This window comes from Eriocheir sinensis, chromosome 56 (assembly GCF_024679095.1).
Source record: "Eriocheir sinensis breed Jianghai 21 chromosome 56, ASM2467909v1, whole genome shotgun sequence".
NCBI lineage: Eukaryota > Metazoa > Arthropoda > Malacostraca > Decapoda > Varunidae > Eriocheir > Eriocheir sinensis.
The window spans coordinates 5361754-5381920 of NC_066564.1; the positions used below are offsets into that span (position 1 = coordinate 5361754).

At 46.6% G+C, this 20167-nt stretch overlaps 2 protein-coding genes across 2 annotated transcripts; both read right to left on the bottom strand.

Annotated features, from left to right (window-relative positions):
• Positions 1-1384: 1384 nt before the first annotated feature.
• LOC126984117 (enhancer of split mgamma protein-like) lies at positions 1385-2396 on the bottom strand. The gene is made up of 3 exons (XM_050837502.1): positions 2358-2396; positions 2109-2251; positions 1385-1985 (listed from the first exon to the last, which is right to left on the bottom strand). The coding sequence occupies exons 1-3, from the start codon at positions 2394-2396 to the stop codon at positions 1385-1387; spliced, it is 783 nt and encodes a 260-aa protein (XP_050693459.1).
• LOC126984200 (palmitoyltransferase ZDHHC6-like) lies at positions 2356-14419 on the bottom strand. Its single transcript, XM_050837707.1, has 11 exons — positions 14162-14419; positions 13076-13160; positions 12585-12766; positions 12388-12472; positions 11804-11967; positions 11453-11587; positions 10877-11008; positions 10403-10483; positions 9930-10117; positions 2611-9744; positions 2356-2461 (listed from the first exon to the last, which is right to left on the bottom strand). The coding sequence occupies exons 2-10, from the start codon at positions 13128-13130 to the stop codon at positions 9567-9569; spliced, it is 1200 nt and encodes a 399-aa protein (XP_050693664.1). The 5' UTR covers positions 13131-13160; positions 14162-14419; the 3' UTR covers positions 2356-2461; positions 2611-9566.
• Positions 14420-20167: the final 5748 nt, after the last annotated feature.

Sequence of the window (20167 nt, forward strand, 5' to 3'; positions counted from 1 at the left end):
GAAGCTTCCTCGATGACCACCGTTACTATATTATCGTACACATCGCATTGCATTTTCGTAGTTTCTGACCAATGAGTATAGCAAAAACAAACAAACAAACATCAATAAATAGGAGTTTTAACGCAAACTTCAATTTTCTATCGTTATTTGTGTAGGTACGAGAGTTTGAGGCTTAAAAGTAATAAAGACGATGTGGTGAGTACGATAATCTGGCAACGCTGTCTATGACCCGTCGAAGCAACGATGCCAGATTGTCGTACTCTGCCTCTTATGTTTGCCGATTTCCGACCCCAAAACTGCTTTCATCACTCAAATAACTGCCTTTATACATGATTATCGTTTAAATGGTTAATAATTAGTGTTTCTTGGCGACATCTAAAGGCCAGAAACCGGTAAATAAGAGGCTCTTGAGTACGATAACCTGGCAACGTTGCGTCGAAGCGTTTGGGCGAGCCGGTTCGAAGCTTCTTAGGCAACGCAAGAATACACTCCCTCAGAAAGGTCTTTTTGACACGGTGGCTTCTCTTTCTTGTGATAGTTATGCTCAAGCTGGCTTCTGTTTATATCTAGTGTATGAGTACCTTCAACTTACTTCGTGGACAAGAGTAATCGAGGGAGTTTCAAGGGAGCGTCGCGTGGCGGTCTCCCTCCTCGGGGTTTGTTTTGTACTGACGCGCACCGTTGCCAGATTGTCGTACTCAGACCATAGTATTTACCGGTTTCTGACGCCTAACTATTGCCAAGAAATATCAGGACTGAACTATTTTAACGATAATTTTTAAGTGAATCTCCTTATTGGGGTCCACGAGACAGTTTTTGGGTCGGAAGTCGGTAAATATGAAGCTGAGTAAGACAATCTGGCACCTTTGCTGACGGGACGCTCAGTTGATTCCCAAAAGTCAAATCTCGTACTTTTGATATTCTTGGGCCTTAATTTCTTTGGTCTAGCTCGTTGCAAGGATTTAATATCGCAACTCTTGTAATACTTTTATCTACATAAAAAAAAGCATTCGGGGACGTGTAGAAAGGAAAAAGTTAATGTTACGATTGTTGGCAAGTTTGGTTGTTTCCTGATGTCTGGTTGTTTCCTGATGTCTGGTTGTTTCCTGATGTTTTCTATTATGTACTTAAGAGACGTAAGCAAATGGGGGCAAACAAAGGTCTTATAAAGTGAAACTAGTGTCAAGTTATATATTTTCTTTCCACCGTTGTTCTCGTCAACATTGGTGTGACTTAATTAAGTGTTTCCTTATTGATAAGTTTCTCCAGGGTGGTTGAACACAACAGGCACAACACCCGACGCCTCACCACAGTGCCCCGTCAGTCTTGCACATGCCCCGGCTTGACCACACACCCCTCACCTCATGGGAATGCGTCACCCACGTCACCAGGGTCTCCAGAAGCTGCAGGTTCCAGCGCGGGGTTTGAGACACTTTTTCCAATGCATGTGAGAGTAAGGTGCGTGGTGGGGCGGGGCGAGATCGGGGCCACACGGTCTCCGGGGCACGGTGTTTTTGGAGGTGACAGGGCGGGGTTGAGGCTGTTCCTCTCCTAGCGTGAGGCGGGAAGGGTCTGTGCCATTATCTGGGGCACGGCGCAGCTCCCCCGCGGCGGGGACGTCGTGCAGGTCAGCAGGCGAAGCAGCGTTCTGACGGTCGGCACCGACTGATGTCAGGAAGAGTTGTTGCCGCAACCTGGCCGCCGCGTGGGGCTGGACGGCCGCGATGCTCCCCAGAAACTTCAACACTTCCTCCTGGCACCGTCGGTAACCCTCACGGAACTGCTGCCGCCCGTCCCCTGTGGAAGATGATGCGCTAAGACGCTGCCTCTGTCCCGTCGAACACAAGTGGCCAGTGTGTCTGGCTACACTATGATAATCACTGATGACGAAGGCCTCACCTGGCTGGTGGGCGGCGAGGCGCCGCAGATGGGACACCGTCAGCTCCAGCACCACCACCTTCTCCAGCCGCTGCCACGGCCTCTGCCTGTGTTGTGACGAGCCAATGTATATGAGGGAACCCAGGATTATCACTGCTGGACCAGAATAAATAAAAGGTCTTATGACATCACCTGCGACTTGAAGGTGTAAGATATATAATTAGACCTACCTGGGGGCGAGGGAGAGGTGGTGCAGGTGTGGCGGCGTGCAGGGGGGCGGCGCGGCGCCCTCCTCTATCATCATCGTCCGTAGCCGCTCCACCGCCACGGCGATGCGGGCTCGTCGCCGCCGCTCAGCCTCGGGTTTTTTAACCTGCAGAAGGCGCGGCGTGAGGCTCAGAGTAACGGGAATCTAGCAAGGCGAGAATGACACACGTGGACTACAGGTGACGAGTGCTGGAGCAGGTAACATTACTCACCTTGCGCTTGCGGCCCCCCGCCGAGAGGTGCGGCGCCATGCCCCGCGCCTCGACACGCCGCTCGTGGCTGGGTGCTGCCGCGCCGATCCACGTGCTGCACGAGGCTGATCAAACACACTCAGTCTCCTTACTAAGCACTAAGAAAAAAATACACCAGGCATAATTACTCACGCTTTGCATTGGCATTGTATTGAGTCCCTTATTCATTGTTTCACCATACAAGAAAAAAAATAAAGGGCTCCACGGTGCTCACCTGTAAGAGTGGCCTGAGAGGTGTGACGAGTTAATCAGCGTGCGCCCCGTGTCCAACCTCCGCCATGGTGCATTTCACACTGCCTCGCCCCATCCAGCGGCCCGCCACGCTACTCCTCCACGCCCGCACTGATTGCCGCCTCGGCCTCGCGCCTCCCGGTAATGTCATTTGCTGGCCGGCGCCGCGACGCTCCGGGCAGGCCGCGCGGAGCTTCAGGGGACGATGGATGCGCGTCTCGCTTTAATAGTTGATAAACAGCCCGTGGAACGTATATTATCGCATCACGTTACGAAGGACACCTCGACGCCGCCGCCTCGGGATTAGTATGATGATTACGGATTCAATTTTCTGCCGCCTTGACTATCACTTACACGGCCCCGTCAAGCGCGGGACGGTCACGCGGCCGAAAACACTCACAGGAACGAGACTTTTTGTTTGGCAGCCATATTAAGGAAGAGAAGTTTTGTTTGCATTGTTTCTATTCCTCAAAGATTCGAAACATGTTAGTCTTCTCGCGGCCTGAAGCACTCACAGAAGCGGCGTATACCTGTTAAGTAGGATTATGGAGGTTAAGTGGTCTTACTTACATTGACTCATCTATTTGACAGCCTTAAGGAAGAGAAGTTTTATTTGCATTGTTTCTATTCCTCAAAGATTCGAAATATGTTAGTCTTCACGCGGCGTATCTGTTAAGGGGCTATTACACTGGGCAAATTTTCCGTGGATCTTCAGTCAAACCACGATTTCTGCTAGCGTGGTTCTCATTTGTTTCTTGTTATTGCTGCTGCGAATAATGGTGAGTTTTACCGTCGTCCTTCGGTGAAATCTACCGTAGCTTTCGAAGATGTGGACACGTCAGAAAACCACGGAAATATGAGAACCACGCCAACGGAAATCGTGGTTTGACTGAAGATCCACGGAAAATTTGCCCTTTATGGAGGTGGTGGTTATATTTACATTGCTTCAGGTCTTCAAAGATGCTTCCCTTCATTAAACAACTAAGTCACCGCATGAACACAAGCAATCTGGTCAATAAGTAAGTCTAGTTTTATTTGCGTTCGACAGTCCACCACAGAGTCATTGTAAGCGTCCAAACCAAACTATATGCTCCACAATGATCTGCTTTCTCTATTCAATACGATATACTAAAAGGATTTCCTGAGTGGTTTCCAAAAATATCGTCCTTTTAAGTATCTGTCTCTTTTCTCCCCCGCTCGAGTTTCTTCCTTCCTTCGTTTAAGTATCTGTCTCTCTTCTCCCCCGCTCGAGTTTCCTCCTTCCTTCGTCGCCTCGTTAGTGAGTGGCACGGATCAATGAGCTTATAGAAAACCATGTCGTCACGGAGCGAAGTGCGGACGGACGCCTCGTGTAATCTCAATGACGCAGCGCTGGGTCGCCCCGTAACCTCCATCACTCACTCCGCGCCGACCGACAGACCTGGCCTCGGCGCGTCCCAGCCCAGAGATTGCTTCATCGCTTTCCGAAGGTCGAGGCTTAGAGCGACACACGAGAGACGAAAGGAAGGAAGGAACTCAAACGAGGGAGAATAGAAAAAAGTTAAGGAGATGCCAAGCCTAAAACGATGAAGGGAAGTCTATTTTATTGACGAGTGTGTGTGGCGGTGAATCAAGCTGAGTTTATCATTATTAGTAAAGACCCAGGGGAGGAGGGAGAAAGGGTCAGTGATGATGATTGCAGTTGGAAAGTTTCGTTCAGTCGGCGCAACATGTGGTCATATGCCGGAGAGGGACAGGAGGGGAAGTGATTACAGTTGCTTGTTTTGGTGCTCTCGGTTTACATCAACACAATGTCCGTCTGTCACCGTCGGGCATTGTCGGCACTTCTACGCTAATGCAGTGCGTACGGTTATTATTAGTAAGATTCCGGCGGAGGAGAAGGGATGGGGCAGGGCTTATCAAACAGCTTTTTTTGTGGGGGTCTCGGTCTACAACAACTGTCACGCTAACGTCAACGCTAATACAGAGCGTCCGGATGCTTAAAACGCGGCCACGACGGTTCTAGCAGCAAAAAGAACAGAAAATACACATACGCACTATACGGCTGTTCGCAGTGCACGCCGGGGCCCTCCCTATGAGTAAGCCGAGTGAACACTAACGATTATTGCTCTGAAAATTATACATCAAAGCATGGAGGAGATTATCATAAATTATGCCTGGGGAACAGCGAGTTTCCGAGGCGCGGCGACCGTCTGAAAAAAAAAAAATAACCTTGCTCTTTGCTGGGTGGGCCGGGGCGGGAGCGGCTGACGGAGAGTTTAGCAAGACCACCACAGAGAGCAATATGGAGGTTAATGGGCACAGTGGAAATATAGAAAACGTAATGAGAGCGTGAGGCAACAGGTGCGCAGGACGAGCCCGGCCGCTGCACCACCAGACGGCCCTGCCCAGGTAATCGCTGCGGTAGGGGAGATAATTAGGGACGTGACAGACCCACTAAGTTACCTGGCGGGACGGAAGATGCCTGTCACACCGTAAAACTCATCTACGCCCTTCCCCACCCCCTCGCAGCCTCCCTCCCGTGATATGCAGCGAGAGGAGAGGCTGAGGAGAGGAGAGACGGGTGGGTAGTGATGCTGGCCTATAGGTACGCAAGGTGCTCCGCGTGTGGCCATAGCCCCCACTCTATAGAACAACAAGAAAACACGAATAGCAAAAACAAAGGCACAGGGAAGTAATAGCCGGTATGAATGTCACCAGGAGCAATGCAGCTGGGCCGTGTGGAGGGGCAGAGCTATTTCGAACGGGCATCATCGCGAGAGCCCGCCATAACTCTTCCGGACAGCCGTGACGGGATGAATTTGACGTGAAGTGGCGTGACGACCCGTACGACGAGGACAGCCTGCCGGAGTCCCACCATGGCCGCCGCTCATCTCCGTAACGCAGCTGACGGAGGGCGCAGCGAAATGAGAGTAACCTGTTGTCTCTCTATAAGTCAATCTTTGGTAGACGTTGAAAAAAATGGTAATTGGTGGAGGAGGAAAGTAGGAAATGTGCGGGGTGGAGCAGGGCAGCGCGGGGCGGGCGGCAGCACCTCAAACACTGCCAGACAGGACGCGACAATTATCCATTCTCAACACCTGTGAGGCTTTTTTTGTTCTCGCCACCCGCGCGCTCCTTCCTCCTTCCCTTCCCACCTCTTTGCTCTCTCCACGAGGTTCTTCTGTTCGACATTAGTTCCTTCTCGATAAAAAAGGTGGAAACGCTCCAGCCCTCTTAGCACCACTTAGGGCGAGATGATAAACACAACATTTAGCCGCCGCGCCTGTTGTCCCGGAACGAATGCGTCAAGCTATCGCGTTAGGGAAATGTTTTATTCCCTCGTCGCGCGGCGGGCTACAGTTTACGCTTCACTTCGCATCCCATTGAAAAGGCGCCATAAAAAGTCACCTAAAGCATCCGTGGCTGGATTTCTTTTTAAATTGTGTCGTCACATGATTTACACAATCTAGTGTCTTTTTTTTCACATGAGTGACTCGAGGCGCGGAGATGAGGCTGTCCGCCCAGTGCGCGCCGCCCCCAGGGTCACGCCACCTTGCATCCTCTTAACATTCCAGACATTATGGTTCTCACCTGCTGCGAATTTCTTATATTAAGTCTTGATATTAAGTTCCATAATTTCTTGATATTATTTATTTCTTAGTAAAAAATTACAGTTATTAACTATTGAAGCACAAATATGTACACGTGTAAAAAAATTCACAAAAATATACACCATTGAGATTATGTCATGATACACAAAGAATGACTGATTGTCAAAATGACAACACTGGATCAGAGAAGCAAGGTTAGGGAGAGCTTGACAGCAAGATGTCACACGTCTTACCACACTCAGCAGCACATCACGGCACACACAACACTACTACCAGCCTCTTGTGAACACTTCAGTGGGAGAAAAGTGCTTATTGGAGCTCAGAACACAAGTGATCACGCAGCACCCTCTTGGTCATTATGTGCACACCAAGAAGTGACTAGACACAATATTACAGATCAACCAGAGACTCAGTGGCCACAGAAGTGTTGAGGGCAATGCTTTTGGCCACAGCTGCCACTCCCAGGAGTCAGAACACACTGCCATGAACACAATGATTGCCAACAAATATCTGGTTTTAGCTGCTGTGGCAATGACAGTTCACCAAGGCTAGTGACACCTGGCACAAGCCTATGATCAAGGGGGAATGGGTGTTTGGTGCTTTTCTAGGATTTTGTTAGTACCATGCTATATAATGTTTGTTAAGGTGAATCATGTTTCTTAAAGTAACTTGAAAATATGAACACAAACTTTTTGATATCTTACTTATTGACACCAGTGCCAAAACAACTCGTGATACAACAGTGTCCCTTCACGATCCCGGCACCATGATGTCAGACACATTTTCCGCTGTATTCACGGTGGTCCATAAAATTTAATATAAAAATTCTTCCCGAGCCTAACTAAGTTATTGGGTTATGAGCAATTGTATCCATGGGGTTGAGGGGTCCAACACCCACCCACCAACACACATGCACATGCACACATACCAACACACACCCACACTCACACACCGTGACTGAAGGACCCACACACAGGTGCTCCGGCCACCCACTAGCAGCTTGGGTTCAATGGAACACATAATTATGACAAATCTGAAGAAACTGCACTGGAGTTTCTTCAAGCTATTTACCACTAATGAGATAAACTTTTGCCTCAAAGATAATTTTTTCCTGTTTCCACACCCTAACATTGTATGGAATTGGGTTCTGATATTTTCAATTACATATTCTATGTTAATCTTTCAGCCTTATTTCATGATACAGAAATATTAACTTATAAATAAGAGATGGTAAGTAGTAACACTAATATTATCTTGAACCAGTTTCTTCCTCAGAGGACAAGTACGTGTGACAAGACTGGAAAAGTAGCTCACTATTCTAATGACCTCCATAATATATGTGATGCCAGCTGGACCAGAAAGATCAGGTGACAGACTGGTGTAGAGGCTAACCAGCTACGGTAAATGCAGATTGGCAGGCAAGACAATACTGTTGCCGCCTATCAGTCTGCTGGTGCAGGACTGGAGGCATAATGAGCAGGACTGCAAGGTGTGGAGAGGCAGAGGGTGTGACAATACAGGACTGATTAGTGGGTCTAAGTTTCTCTAGAAACATCAAGAAAGCAGAGACAGTTCTTGGTCTCTATACAAGTCAGGCGTCCCTTCACTGCAGCCCCAGCCATCCAACACACCCCACAGGCAACAGTGCAGGACTGCTATCATCACCTGCAGCCTCCTGGTTTGCCAGTGGCAGGAATGATGCCCTCATAAATTACACTTTTTGGCCTCATTAAGAAAATGATGGAGGAGCTCCATGAGAAAGTGACAGGGCTGGCCACTGAAAAGTTCTTCATGATCAATGCAAGCATCCTTTGTGTGTTATCAAGGATCCCTTGTGTGTTATGAAGCATCCCTTGTGTGCTGTTCAGGGCAGCAAGCCTCACCTCACACTACCAAGGGCCAGGCTGTGTGTGGCAGGAAGCTTAAAGCTTCAGGCAGCTTTTGGCCAATTACACATATTTATGATACTTATCAGTCATATGTTTTTCATTGTCACTGACTAAAATAAGAGTCTACATCTTCTGCAGTTCATGGGACAATGCACTTGCTTCTCACAAGTATTATGATAAGATATGGCATCCTTATTCTGAAACGATGGTTGGCGTGAGCACCGCCTGTACAGATATGTTGAAAGTTGGCATGATATTCATCTTAGATTTACTCCAAAAGTATTGCTATGTAAAATTTGGCACTTGAACCCAAGCTCAGACAGCGATTCCATTTACTACTACTGTACGCGAGCAACAATATTTTTCTTCAACATTACACAAGCTTTGGATTATGTAATTAAAGAGTAATTAAGAGAACTATTATCTCTCCATGCAATCTACTTAATATTTCATGTTTAACCCCGGCACACATCCACCATTCATTACGGGAAAATGTGGTGCCACCAGTGCGCACATCACAAACATCCTGATAACCTGTGGCTCCTGAAACACCACCAAGGAATACTCTGAGGAACTACAACAAACCTACCGTGTTCTATCAAGTCGTGGGACCAAATGGTCTCAAAATGTTACAACCATATTTAGTGATGCAGAAATGTTGCCATCAAATTACCACTATTGTTGATAAATATAATTATTAAGTTATCATTAGTTATTACTGCTAATATACAAATAGGATGGTTCAAGTATCTACAGAATTACGTCGTCTAGTGACTACAAGTGACAAGGTTCTGATGTGCACTCACTTCAACTCATGGCCTCCAGCTTAAGGACTAGCACCTGAGCCTGATTGTAGGGAAGAGTCAGAGATATTAGTTAGACTAGCACACTACTTCAAACACCAGGGATGAGGGAATAGGAGGGAGAAGGCCATGGAGATATTGAAAAAGGGGCAGGAAATACGACTGAAGTAATACAACACTGTGATGAAGAGACATATGTAGGGGATGAGTGATGGAGATGGTGGTACATGGCAGGAGAAGAAGACTGAAGTGGAGTTTTATGGACAGTGTTCAGGAGGTTTTTTGGGAAAATATCTGTCAGAGGGTGATGTGAATGGGTGGGATGGGAGGAGAGCTGTCAAAACATACACTCTACAAAGGAGTGGGAAAGGATGTATAGAGAATAAGATTATGCCAAATGGTTGTGCTACAGTTTGCAAAATACTTATTACTTTATCATTGGGATTACTAACTGATCCCGTGTCATGTAACAACATGGTGTAAACCAAAAAATACAACTGTTTTCAGAATCATTCACTGATTCCTGTTCCTGTCAAATTCCTGTGAACTGTGATCACACAATCAAATTCCATCTTGTATCCTTAAAATATGCAGCCATTGATCACTTTATAAGAAATTATTTACTGATCATCAAAGTGAGATTCAATCTACGTATCACCTTTTCTTCTTGGTCTCAACCGGTGCCTCCTGGGCGGCCCGCTGAGGGTCTGGGGAGGCAGTGTCGGAGTCACTCTCGTTGCTGACAACCTGTACGGCACAGCAGCGCGGGAACCAACCTCGGTGACGCTCGGTGCTCTCCCGGCCACTGATGCGCTCCCCATACAGCCAGTACCTGTGCCGGGGTGAACAAGGCAGGGAGTTGAGGGAACAGTCAGTGTTTTCATGGTATTTCTGTGATGTAATGAGACCAATGTGAGAAAGTCTTGGTACTAATTACTTATATATGGAGCAAGATCAGGAAATAAATGAGAAAAATGTGAATACTGCAAGTATGGATCCAGAACTTGTAAGACTAACTTTTTCCAGCGTGTCACAGCCACAATGTCGCCGGGCTGCAGGGCAATTCTGGGCTCGTCAGTGCAGGGCGGGTGGCAGCATGTTCCCAGACCCTTGGTGCAGGGGAACCACCAGCCAGTGTAGCGCTCCACCACTTGGTACTCACGGCTGCGGGCGCGCTTCTCTGCCTTCTGCTCAAGCTGCTCAATCTTCATAGGAAAGAAATGGAAAGCAGTGTGAGAAAAGAGACATTAGGACACCATCAATGTCTACAGTACTGGTTTAATATCAGGAGCTAATATGACGATGATGACTTTGATGCTACCGGATTTTCTGACATATAACATAACCCATAAAATCTGCATGAAAAGTGAAATTAAAGTTAATGTCTTTGATAAAAGGTAAAGTTTGGGGCATATAGCTAAAACATGACGAGGGCAGCTTGTTACGAGGGTGATGATACACTCAAGGGATGGGTAGCGGGCAATACGCACTGTGAGGGTGTACTGGTGGCACTCTTCTCGCACCGGCCACGTGATGCCGTCCCCATTGGCCTCACACATGAAGTTGATGACCTGAGGGATACAAAGGACGAGGTGATGAGTCAAGGGTATACGAATGGTTCAGTTATTAGTGTGGAGGAAGGGAATCTCAAAATCTGGAGCACTATGTATCTTTTCAAAGTTAGCTACACAGTATGACTTTACCATTCTTCTTCTTGTTATCAATATTATTATTGTTATGATCATTACTATCATTATTGTTATTATTATTGAGATCCACGAAAGGGCAACAAGGAAAAAAATAAAAATAAAATAAATAAAATAAAATCGTATAAACCCTTGATGAACAGACATGGATAGGAAAAATAAAAGAGTAGCAATAAAGTAAGGAGAGGAATAAAATTAATAGGGGGACTAAAATAATGCCAAATGAGTCAACAAGTGGGTCTTGATTAAGCTGCTTACATGTTTGAAGTTGTTCCAGCGACCCAAGTTGTAAGGATATATAAATGGTGTCTCCAGCGCCCCACGGCGGTGCACAGCCTTTTCCAGGATCCAGTCTTCAATGGCCGTCCTGTTCCGCAGTATTGCTCGGATCTGGGAGAAGTAACATGACATTAACCCAAAGAGAAATCTACCTAAAGGACTTAATGGAGAGTTTATAACGAAAGTTAATAACACGTAGATGAATAACAGCAGTTCGTCTCATCTAAAACAGTCACTATATCTATGGATAGGTGTATAGATGGTGAGTCTTGACAATTATAGAAATCTAGACCTGAAACAAAACAATTCTTTGGCTGGCTGAATGATTTACCGAGGGAATTATTCAAGTGAAAATATACTAGTAACTCAATCTACTTAATTCCTATTGATCCTACTGATAATGAGAGGTGAAGACTGAAAGAAGAATGAGCAAAATAAGGGTGCTAGGGAGACTTCGGATGAAAACAAACATGGCAGGGCACATGACAAACTGACTAGCAGCTGCAATAAACATTCTTGGCGGGGCTCAAGACAAGCCAAGCAGCAATGACTCACCTGGAAGTAAAGCAGCATACCGACAGCCAGCACCACACCGATGGCCAGGCCCAGCACAAACATGCACACCACCATCCCCCAGAGGCTCATGTACACGATGGGCTCCCTACCCGTGCCATAGTAGATGTACCACGTCTGTAAGGGGGAAAACAAAGGTAACACTCACCACCCAATTTATATACTTAAAATATAAATAGGTATAGTTTGGTATGCTACAATGAACAGAAGTCACTGCTAATTTTGCTACAATTAATATTTTTAAGGATAAAGATGTTATAATGAACAATAACTCTACAAGAAAAAAAGTATCGGTATTTATTTATGTATATGTTAATGAAGGACTGAGCTCACCCTGTGTATTGCATGGTATATAGAGAGTCCCAACACCACGGTAGCTTGAGCACACCCCAGCACAGCAAAGAGTAGGAACAGGGTGAAGGCACAGTGGTTCTTGTGGCCGACACAGTTGTTGATCCAGGGACAGTGGTGGTCCATCTTCATGACGCAGCTGCCACCTACAGGGACACAGAGCAGATGATTGATTCTTTATTATTTACCACCAGGTGCTATAACAACCCTACATAACTTGCTGCTGAGGTTTGAAATCGATGCTTTATACTTACTTATTGGTGCAAAAAATGTAAGCAATATGAGTGGATTAATTTTCACAAGGTACGGTGTCTCAACATGCTGCATAACTTACTAGCAACATTTGGGCTGACAAAGAACGATGAATGAATCAATCAATGGGGAAAAATGCAATGAGGAACCACAACATGACTTTAGCAACATATTTCTTTGAATAAAGACATATCTATATCTGGTATAAGGTACATTCTCATCTACAATAATGCAACAGCCAGGATATTCCACAAAAATATCTATTACAGTCAACAATAAAAGAACAGATATATAAAATGGTGGCTATTACACACATTTCCGGCAGTGATGCGCCCGAGGGGCCTTGAAGCCTTCACAGGTACCACAGAACTGAAGAAATTTCCTATCCTCGGGGTTTTCCTGGAATATGAAAATATAAATAAATAAATTTGTTGACAACCAGCAAAATTCAGTTATTAGGATTCTTAATTTTTCAAAGTAACTCTCAAAACACATGTTCGCCAACACTCACGGGTTCCCACTCGAGGGGCAAGGTGCCGGGGCCTGTGAACATGGCATGAAGGAAACAGTACAGCGTGAGTATGGCACAGATCATGAAGGAGAAGAACACCACCTTGCCGCCCCAAGACTCGTGAGGCGGCCACCACTGGGAGAGGCAGTTCACAGTGGCAAACGTCACTGACTTGATGATGCCTGGAAAGATGGGGTCTACTTCAGCTGTGTATTGCTGGCTCCTACACTGTAGCTGAATACACCGTAACTGTTTGATGATTTGATTGTAACTGTTTCATGATTTGTATAATTGTACTAAACAATGAATCTTGAAAACTTTAATGCTTAATGGTACGAGTCAGTAGGAAAAATTTACAGTATTCTTTATCAGTATCAATTCACAAGCCTGCCCTAACTCCTTTCACCAATCAGCTCCCCTTCACTGTCTATTTCATGCAGGTAATAATAGTTTGTGGCTTGAACAATTGAGGGTTGCGCCCTGAGCCTCACCAAGAGCAATCAGCGGCCCCCAGTGGCAGAAGCGCTTCAAGGGACCCCAACACATGGTGACTGTAGTAGACTCAACTTGGGAAACCTGAATGAAAGTGAAAGTTCAATGTTATTTGTTGGCACACGCACACTTATATATATATATATATATATATATATATATATATATATATATATATATATATATATATATATATATATATATATATATATATATATATATATATATATATATATATATATATATATATATATATATATATATATATATATATATATATATATATATATATATATATATATATCCGCATAAAATTACTGTCCCCCCTATAAACACTCCTGCCCACCAATTTCTTGTTTAAGGAAAGAAAATGTCTCTTCATGTGTTTATAAAAGCTTTATTTATAAATGAACAGAAAAGGACGGCCTTTATCTCCACTCTTGCAGCACTCTTGCAGCACTGGCAGTTACTGGAGCAAGAATTTCTTTTTCACCACGCTTGATACAGCGAGCACCACTCTGATTCACGTGGTATGCTCTCCCTACTGCAAAGTAACTCATCTCAAAATGTAACTTCTCCTAAATCTGAATTCTTCTGTATCATTGACCAACTACAGTACAATACTACAATAAGAAAAATGTGAAGATGATGGACTTCCAAGTTGGTCGTGGTGATGCCACCAGAACTTCTGACAAGCAAGTATATGTCACAATTAGTTGTTGAAATCTCAGAAAAGGAGGAAAATCTATCAGAAAAAGGAGTAACAGCTGGGATGCTGGGTGCAGGAGTGGGGCTGTTCAGGACCTGTCAGGGGCGGCGGGCTGTGCCCCACTTATTGGGGGGCCTCACCCCCCACCCAGGGGTCTCCAGAGCCCTCTCAACCCAACTCGACTGGCCGACCCAACCCAAGGCACCGCAACCCCTCGGGCCGGGCGGTGCCTGTCCTGGGTGAGCCCCACCAGGTCCGGGGCGTCACGGCCCCGCCCCGCCGCCCCGGCCCGGTGCGGCGGGGCGCTGCACACCCCGGCCTGAGGGTGAGCCAGGACCAAATGCCACGGTACAAACCGTCCCCCAGCCGCCCTTACCGTGCCCTCCCTGCGTGGTGCTGGGCGTGGCTGGGCGGCTCGCTGCCCTGGAGCGGGCGTGCCTGGTGCAGAACGGCGAGGGGGGCGTGCGGCAGCCTCTAGAGCGCGGGCCGCGGCGGGGAACAGTCCTCCCGGCACCAGTGAGCCTCGGCCGCCATCACGGGTGACGTCACGGTGTTGACGCGCGCCACGAGCCCAAGGCCTTACCCGGGGCGGGCCTAAACCATTTTGATTTTAGGTCAGGATCTCCTTCATAACCTGGAAAGATAAAGGAAAAAATATAATGCAGGTTTATTTTTATTGAAACTAGTTAATAATATCATCTTTACCTATTCGCACTTGCTCTTGCTCTTGCTGTACAGGTGACCCGTTGGAGAGTCAGGCCTTCGTATCGGCACGCCCTGTAAAAATAAAAAACAACACAAGCAGTATACATTACAAATCTTCCAATTCCCTATTTCTTGCACACCACATCTTTTCCAGAAAACTCTTCATGGCTTCTATAATTCTATCATTTGCTTCATCACTCAGTCCCAGCAGCAGCAGCATCCATTCCCTCTCTGTCCTTGCAATCCTCCCATTCACATCCCAGCCCATCTCACTCAGTGCCACCCTCATCATCTCCGTCCTTTCTCTCCGGTACCTCCCACACACCAGTATCACATGCACGACAGTTTCATCCACACCCCTGTCACACATCTGACACACTTTGCTGCGGGACTCAGACCACCTGTAGTTTCTTGCATTCACATTCATACACTGCGCTCGAGCTTGGAAGAGAAGATCACCACCCAGGCTTCCATCATACCAGCTGACACACTGCGGGGCTTCCTTTTCCCTGTACCACTCCAAAGTAGTCTTTCGCTCCATCACATGCTTCCACCTCCTCAGACCGTCACCTTTCACTGCACTGTCTATCTCTTTCTTCCACTTTCTCACATTCCATTCTAGGCCCTCACTATTTCTGTCAGTCACCTTCCATTCAAAGAAACGCCTCCCTTCCTCTCTGCTCACCCACCTGACTCGCATACCACTGTCACCAACCATTCTCATGCAGTTTGTAATCCATTTGCTCTCATGCACACTCCACAAGTAAACCTTCTGTGCCAATCTCGCGTCAGCCATTCGTTCCAGTCTGACTTTGTATCTAAGGGTAGCCTTCCTAAATCTATCCCAAAACGTACTCCACCCCATATCACACCTCAATGCTTCCACCGCTGCATACCTTGGTGCATTCAAAGCTAACCTACCGATCCTATTTTGCCCTACTTCCAATTTATCCATTTCCAACTCACTCCATGTAATCACCTCCATCCCATACATCACACTCGGCACTGCTACACTCTTCCACACCTCTCTCAGAACATCATACTTACATGCTCTCATTCTTGCCGCACTTCCCAGACGGCCCACCCATTGATTAACTAGGCTAATCTTCTCATTCTTTGTCCTTTCACATCCGCTCGGACTCATCCATACACCCAGGTACTTGTATGCATCTGTTTGCCCTAGCTCTGTGTCTCCTAGCCTCCAGGTCCTATTTCTCTCATCTTCTGCCCCATTCACAACCATTATCTGACTTTTCTCACTACTATATTTCACTCCAAAATCTCTCCCATACTCATTTACCACATCTAATAGTTCCTGCAGTTCCTCCGCTGACTCACTCATGACTACCACATCATCTGCATATAGAAGCACACTTACCCTGTCTTCTCCCACTTTTACTCCTGCATTCTTTCTCCTCATCCTGGCTGCCAACTCCTCAGTGTACAGACTGAAGAGAGTTGGAGACAGGATGCAGCCCTGCCTAACACCTCTTTCACTCCTCACCCACTCTGTCTCTAATGCTCCTAACCTATACCTGGCTCTTGTATCCACATACATGCTCCTAATGATTCGCACTATCTTATCACTCAAACCTACTTTCTCCAGTACCTTGCACATCACCTCCCTGTTCACTCTATCATACGCTTTCTCAATATCAAGAAACCCAAGATACAACGGACTTCCATTCTTCCTTTTCCTCTCTATCATCTCATTTACCACATACATATTGTCCTCTGCTCTCCTGTCTGTGCGAAAACCATTCTGCTCCTCACCCAGCACTCTCTCTTTCAATCCACTTACACAGCCTTTCATTCAACACAGCACAGAAAATCTTTCCCACCGTATTCGCCAGGGCTATTGGCCTATAATTCTTCAGCTCTTTCTTACTCTTATGTCCTCCCTTGTGTATCAGAGTCACTCTGCATTCGTTCCATTCCCGAGGCACTCTCTCATTCTCCCATACACAGTTGAACAGCTCAGTCATCCTGTCTATCACCACCTCACCTCCATTCTTATACAATTCATACGGGATCTCATCCAGCCCTGCTGCCTTGCAATTCTTCTGCTTCTTCAAACATACCTCGACTTCCTCTCTGCAAATTCTCTCATTCAGCTCACACTAATCCTTCCTCTCAAGCGTTACACATCCCTCTCTCACCTCAAAAACTTCACCCAACCCTCCAATCTCTTCCCAGAAACCTTTTATACACTCTTTCATTCTATCTGTGTTCCTGATATCCTCACCATTTACTTTCAGGCACTCCACGGTTTCACTATCAGTCACACTCTCACCCCTCAAGAATTTATACCATTCACGCCCACCTTCTAGCCCTTTTTCTTTCAGAGCCTCAATCACACTCCTCTCACACCTGACCTTGGCCTCCCTAATCTTCCATTTAGTGACCCTCTGTTGCCTTACATACTCTGACCATGTATTCTGATATTCATTCTCTGCCTCAACGTTTTCATGTCTCTCTTTCCTCAGTCTCCTACAAACCTTATTCAGCCTCTTTCGCTCCTTCCTAGCATCCCTGATCTCCCCATTCCACCATGGCTTGTACTTTCTCTTCCTTCCATTCGTACTCACATACCCAATCCGTCGAGTTGCGGCTCTCCTTACATTTCCTACAAACTCACTATTGGCTCCATCCACGTCATGCACACTTCCATTTATCCAGGCTACCTGGAAGTCTTCCCATCTAACATCCCTCAACCTCCATTTCTTTCTTTCTCTCTTCACTTCACCTTCATTCCTAGCATACAGGTCACATTCCACCACCAGCATATTGTGGTCAGACACCACATCAATCATTCCGTCCTCATCTATCCACATACGAGACACACACTCACGCATTCTCCCATTCACTAACACATAATCAATAGCAGACTCCTGATCCCTCGCACTCCACGTCACACGTCCCTCAGCCATCGTCACATTCAAGTTTTCCAGATTCATTTCATCCACAAACTCATCCAGCATTTCCCCATTCCGGTTCATTCTCTCCCCAAGCACACCCACATGTGCATTCATATCTCCCATGACCATAACTTTATCTCCAGCATACTCCTCATAACTTTCCTCACCACGCCATACTTCCCTCTGTTCTCCCTCACGGCTCTCTCACCTTCCACCGTCATGTACACCACAATCACTATCAACCTTTCAGACTTACCTTGGCATTGACACACTCCACTTTCACTGCTAGCACATCTTCACTGTCTGCACTCGTCCCTACATTTACTTCTTCTACTCTGAAACCCTTACTTTTCCTGTGGAGTAGGGCTACGCCTCCTCCCCGTGTATTCTGCTTCTTTCTGCCTTTCCCAATCATAGCAAACACTTCCCCATCCACACGCACGTCATCTCTTAACTGAGTCTCAGTCACACCAACTAGATCAAACTTCCACTCATCCAGCTCTTTACTCATGTCATCCAGCTTACCTGTGCCCCATCCTCTCACATTTATACACCCAATGTTCATACAGTTCATACGCTTCACTGCCTGGTTGGTGGTTTCTCTTCCTTGCTCTCTAGCGCCTCAAGCATTCACACACTGGACGGACCTAGCATTCCTCCACTCCCTCAGCCTCCTGCCCATCCTCTCGTGTCCTGACTGGTTCAGGTGGACCCCATCTACGGTGAAGTCCAGCCCTTCCCAGCACACCATCCAAATCTACAAAGCTAACATTCCCTTTCTTACCCTTCAGCCACTCCACCTTCAGCTGTAGCAGTGCCTCTTGGAGTCTAATGTTCGTCCTCTGCCTCACCCTCTCATACCTCTCCCCTTCTCTGGGGCGCCTCATAACCCCTACCACTGCCACTCTCACATTCTTACCCTCTACTGCCTTCACTGCTTCTACCACCTCTCTTACTGTGTCTTCCGTGCCAACATTCTCCAAATCATTCCCACCACCCTGAATGATCAAGAGGCTGCCTTCCTTAAACTCTTCTGCCTTCTCCTCAACCCTCCTCCTCACTTCTCCAATCCTGGCACCACTCAAGCTCTCCACACCACTCCCCTCGGCCTTACACCCCAACTGATTCTTAACATTCTTCATCATGCTGTCCCCAACGACACGAATGGGGGCAGTCTCGTTCTCGCCTTCCTCACCTGTGGCCTGTCCTTCTGCTTCTCACACCTTCCACACCCATCCCTACCTCCCCCAACATCCTCGACCTGCACCTCCACTTCCCTGGACTCCACGGAGAGAGAGAGGGAGAGAGAGAGAGAGAGAGAGAGAGAGAGAGAGAGAGAGAGAGAGAGAGAGAGAGAGAGAGAGAGAGAGAGAGAGAGAGAGAGAGAGAGAGAGAGAGAGAGAGAGAGAGAGAGAGAGAGAGAGAGAGAGAGAGAGAGAGATTTACATAGATTTACACAGAAAATCAGACCACACAGACCCCATGGACCAGCCTAGGTGGCCTGTCCTTAAACCTAAGTGATTCTACATTTAATCAGATGGCTCCAAAACGTTGCATTTCAACTCTAGTTAATATTAAGTTGAAGGAAGTGACGGTCGAGCTTATTTTTGAAGGAGTCAATCGTGTTACACTGGACCACTGACGGTGAGAGCTTATTCCATTCTCGCACTAAAAACAGACAGATATATAGACAGACAGACAGACAGAAAGACAGCCATACGGACAACATGTATAAGAAAAAGAATAACAACAACAATATCTTCACGCAATAACACACTCGGTAGATATTCAATGTTCGGTTCCGATCCTCATTTTCTAAGCTTCCCCTCTCCTCCTCCTACACCTAACTTCCCCCCCCACCACCACCCCCACACGGCTATTAGCTATTAAATGATGGGCTGCAATTACTTTCTGCCGCCGTGACCTGAATCTCGCCAATTAATCACGGCCATCCATCGCCGAATGTGATATTAGCCGAACCTGGTGACGGGGCGGCGGAGGAAAAAATGTGGAGCCAGTGATGCGATTAAGAATGATGAGATTATTTATTTTTTGAAGTTTTTTTTTTTACTAAGGGAAGGATGTGGAGTGACTGATAACTGGATGGAGGGATAGGTACAGATAGATAGATAGATGGATAGATGGATAGATAGGTATAGACAGATATAGTTAGCTGTGTGTATGGTTCAGTATAGAGAAAATAGAGAGTCAGGTAGATAGAGATACAAAGGAAAAAAATAGATGGGTAGATAGACAGTTAGTTAGATAGATAGATAAAGATAACTGTCTGTATGACTAGAAATAGACAAAAAAAGATAAAAAATACAAGCAGACAGACAAATAGATACAGAGGTAGATAAAGATAGAAAGATAGATAGCCGGAAAGCACGCGTACAAACACACACACTCCGTAGCTCAATCGGTTAGAGCGCTGCCTTGCCAGACTTCACGGCATGGCAGGCGGAGGTTCGAGCCCCGTTCAGGCCGGAATCTTACTGCTGACAAGGAGTGGTTACCGTCCCCCCTAGAGCAAGACGGATGGGGTGTGTAGTGTATGAGATCCTGGCAGTGCCCATGACTATAATTCACTTGTTCTTGTCTGGAGGGTACTTGCAGGCGATTGCGAGTCCAACTAGTGATCAGGCCATGGTGAATTAAGCACACACACACACACACACACACACACAGACACAACTCATCCCACACACCCCAACACACAACCCCCACACCCCTTCCCACACCCATAACAACATCCACTC

What these genes read in the sequence shown, in the direction of transcription:
- LOC126984200 (XM_050837707.1), bottom strand. Translation starts at nt 13,130, where the DNA reads ATGTGTTGGGGTCCCTTGAAGCGCTTCTGCCACTGGGGGCCGCTGATT. An exon ending in GGGGCCGCTGATTGCTCTTG is followed by an intron (nt 12,767 to 13,075) that starts GTGAGGCTCAGG and finishes CCATCTTTCCAG; the next exon opens with GCATCATCAAGTCAGTGACG. An exon ending in TATACCATGCAATACACAGG is followed by an intron (nt 11,588 to 11,803) that starts GTGAGCTCAGTC and finishes TCCCCCTTACAG; the next exon opens with ACGTGGTACATCTACTATGG.
- LOC126984117 (XM_050837502.1), bottom strand. Translation starts at nt 2,396, where the DNA reads ATGGCGCCGCACCTCTCGGCGGGGGGCCGCAAGCGCAAG. An exon ending in CGGGGGGCCGCAAGCGCAAG is followed by an intron (nt 2,252 to 2,357) that starts GTGAGTAATGTT and finishes CGCCTTCTGCAG; the next exon opens with GTTAAAAAACCCGAGGCTGA. An exon ending in CACCTCTCCCTCGCCCCCAG is followed by an intron (nt 1,986 to 2,108) that starts GTAGGTCTAATT and finishes GTCACAACACAG; the next exon opens with GCAGAGGCCGTGGCAGCGGC.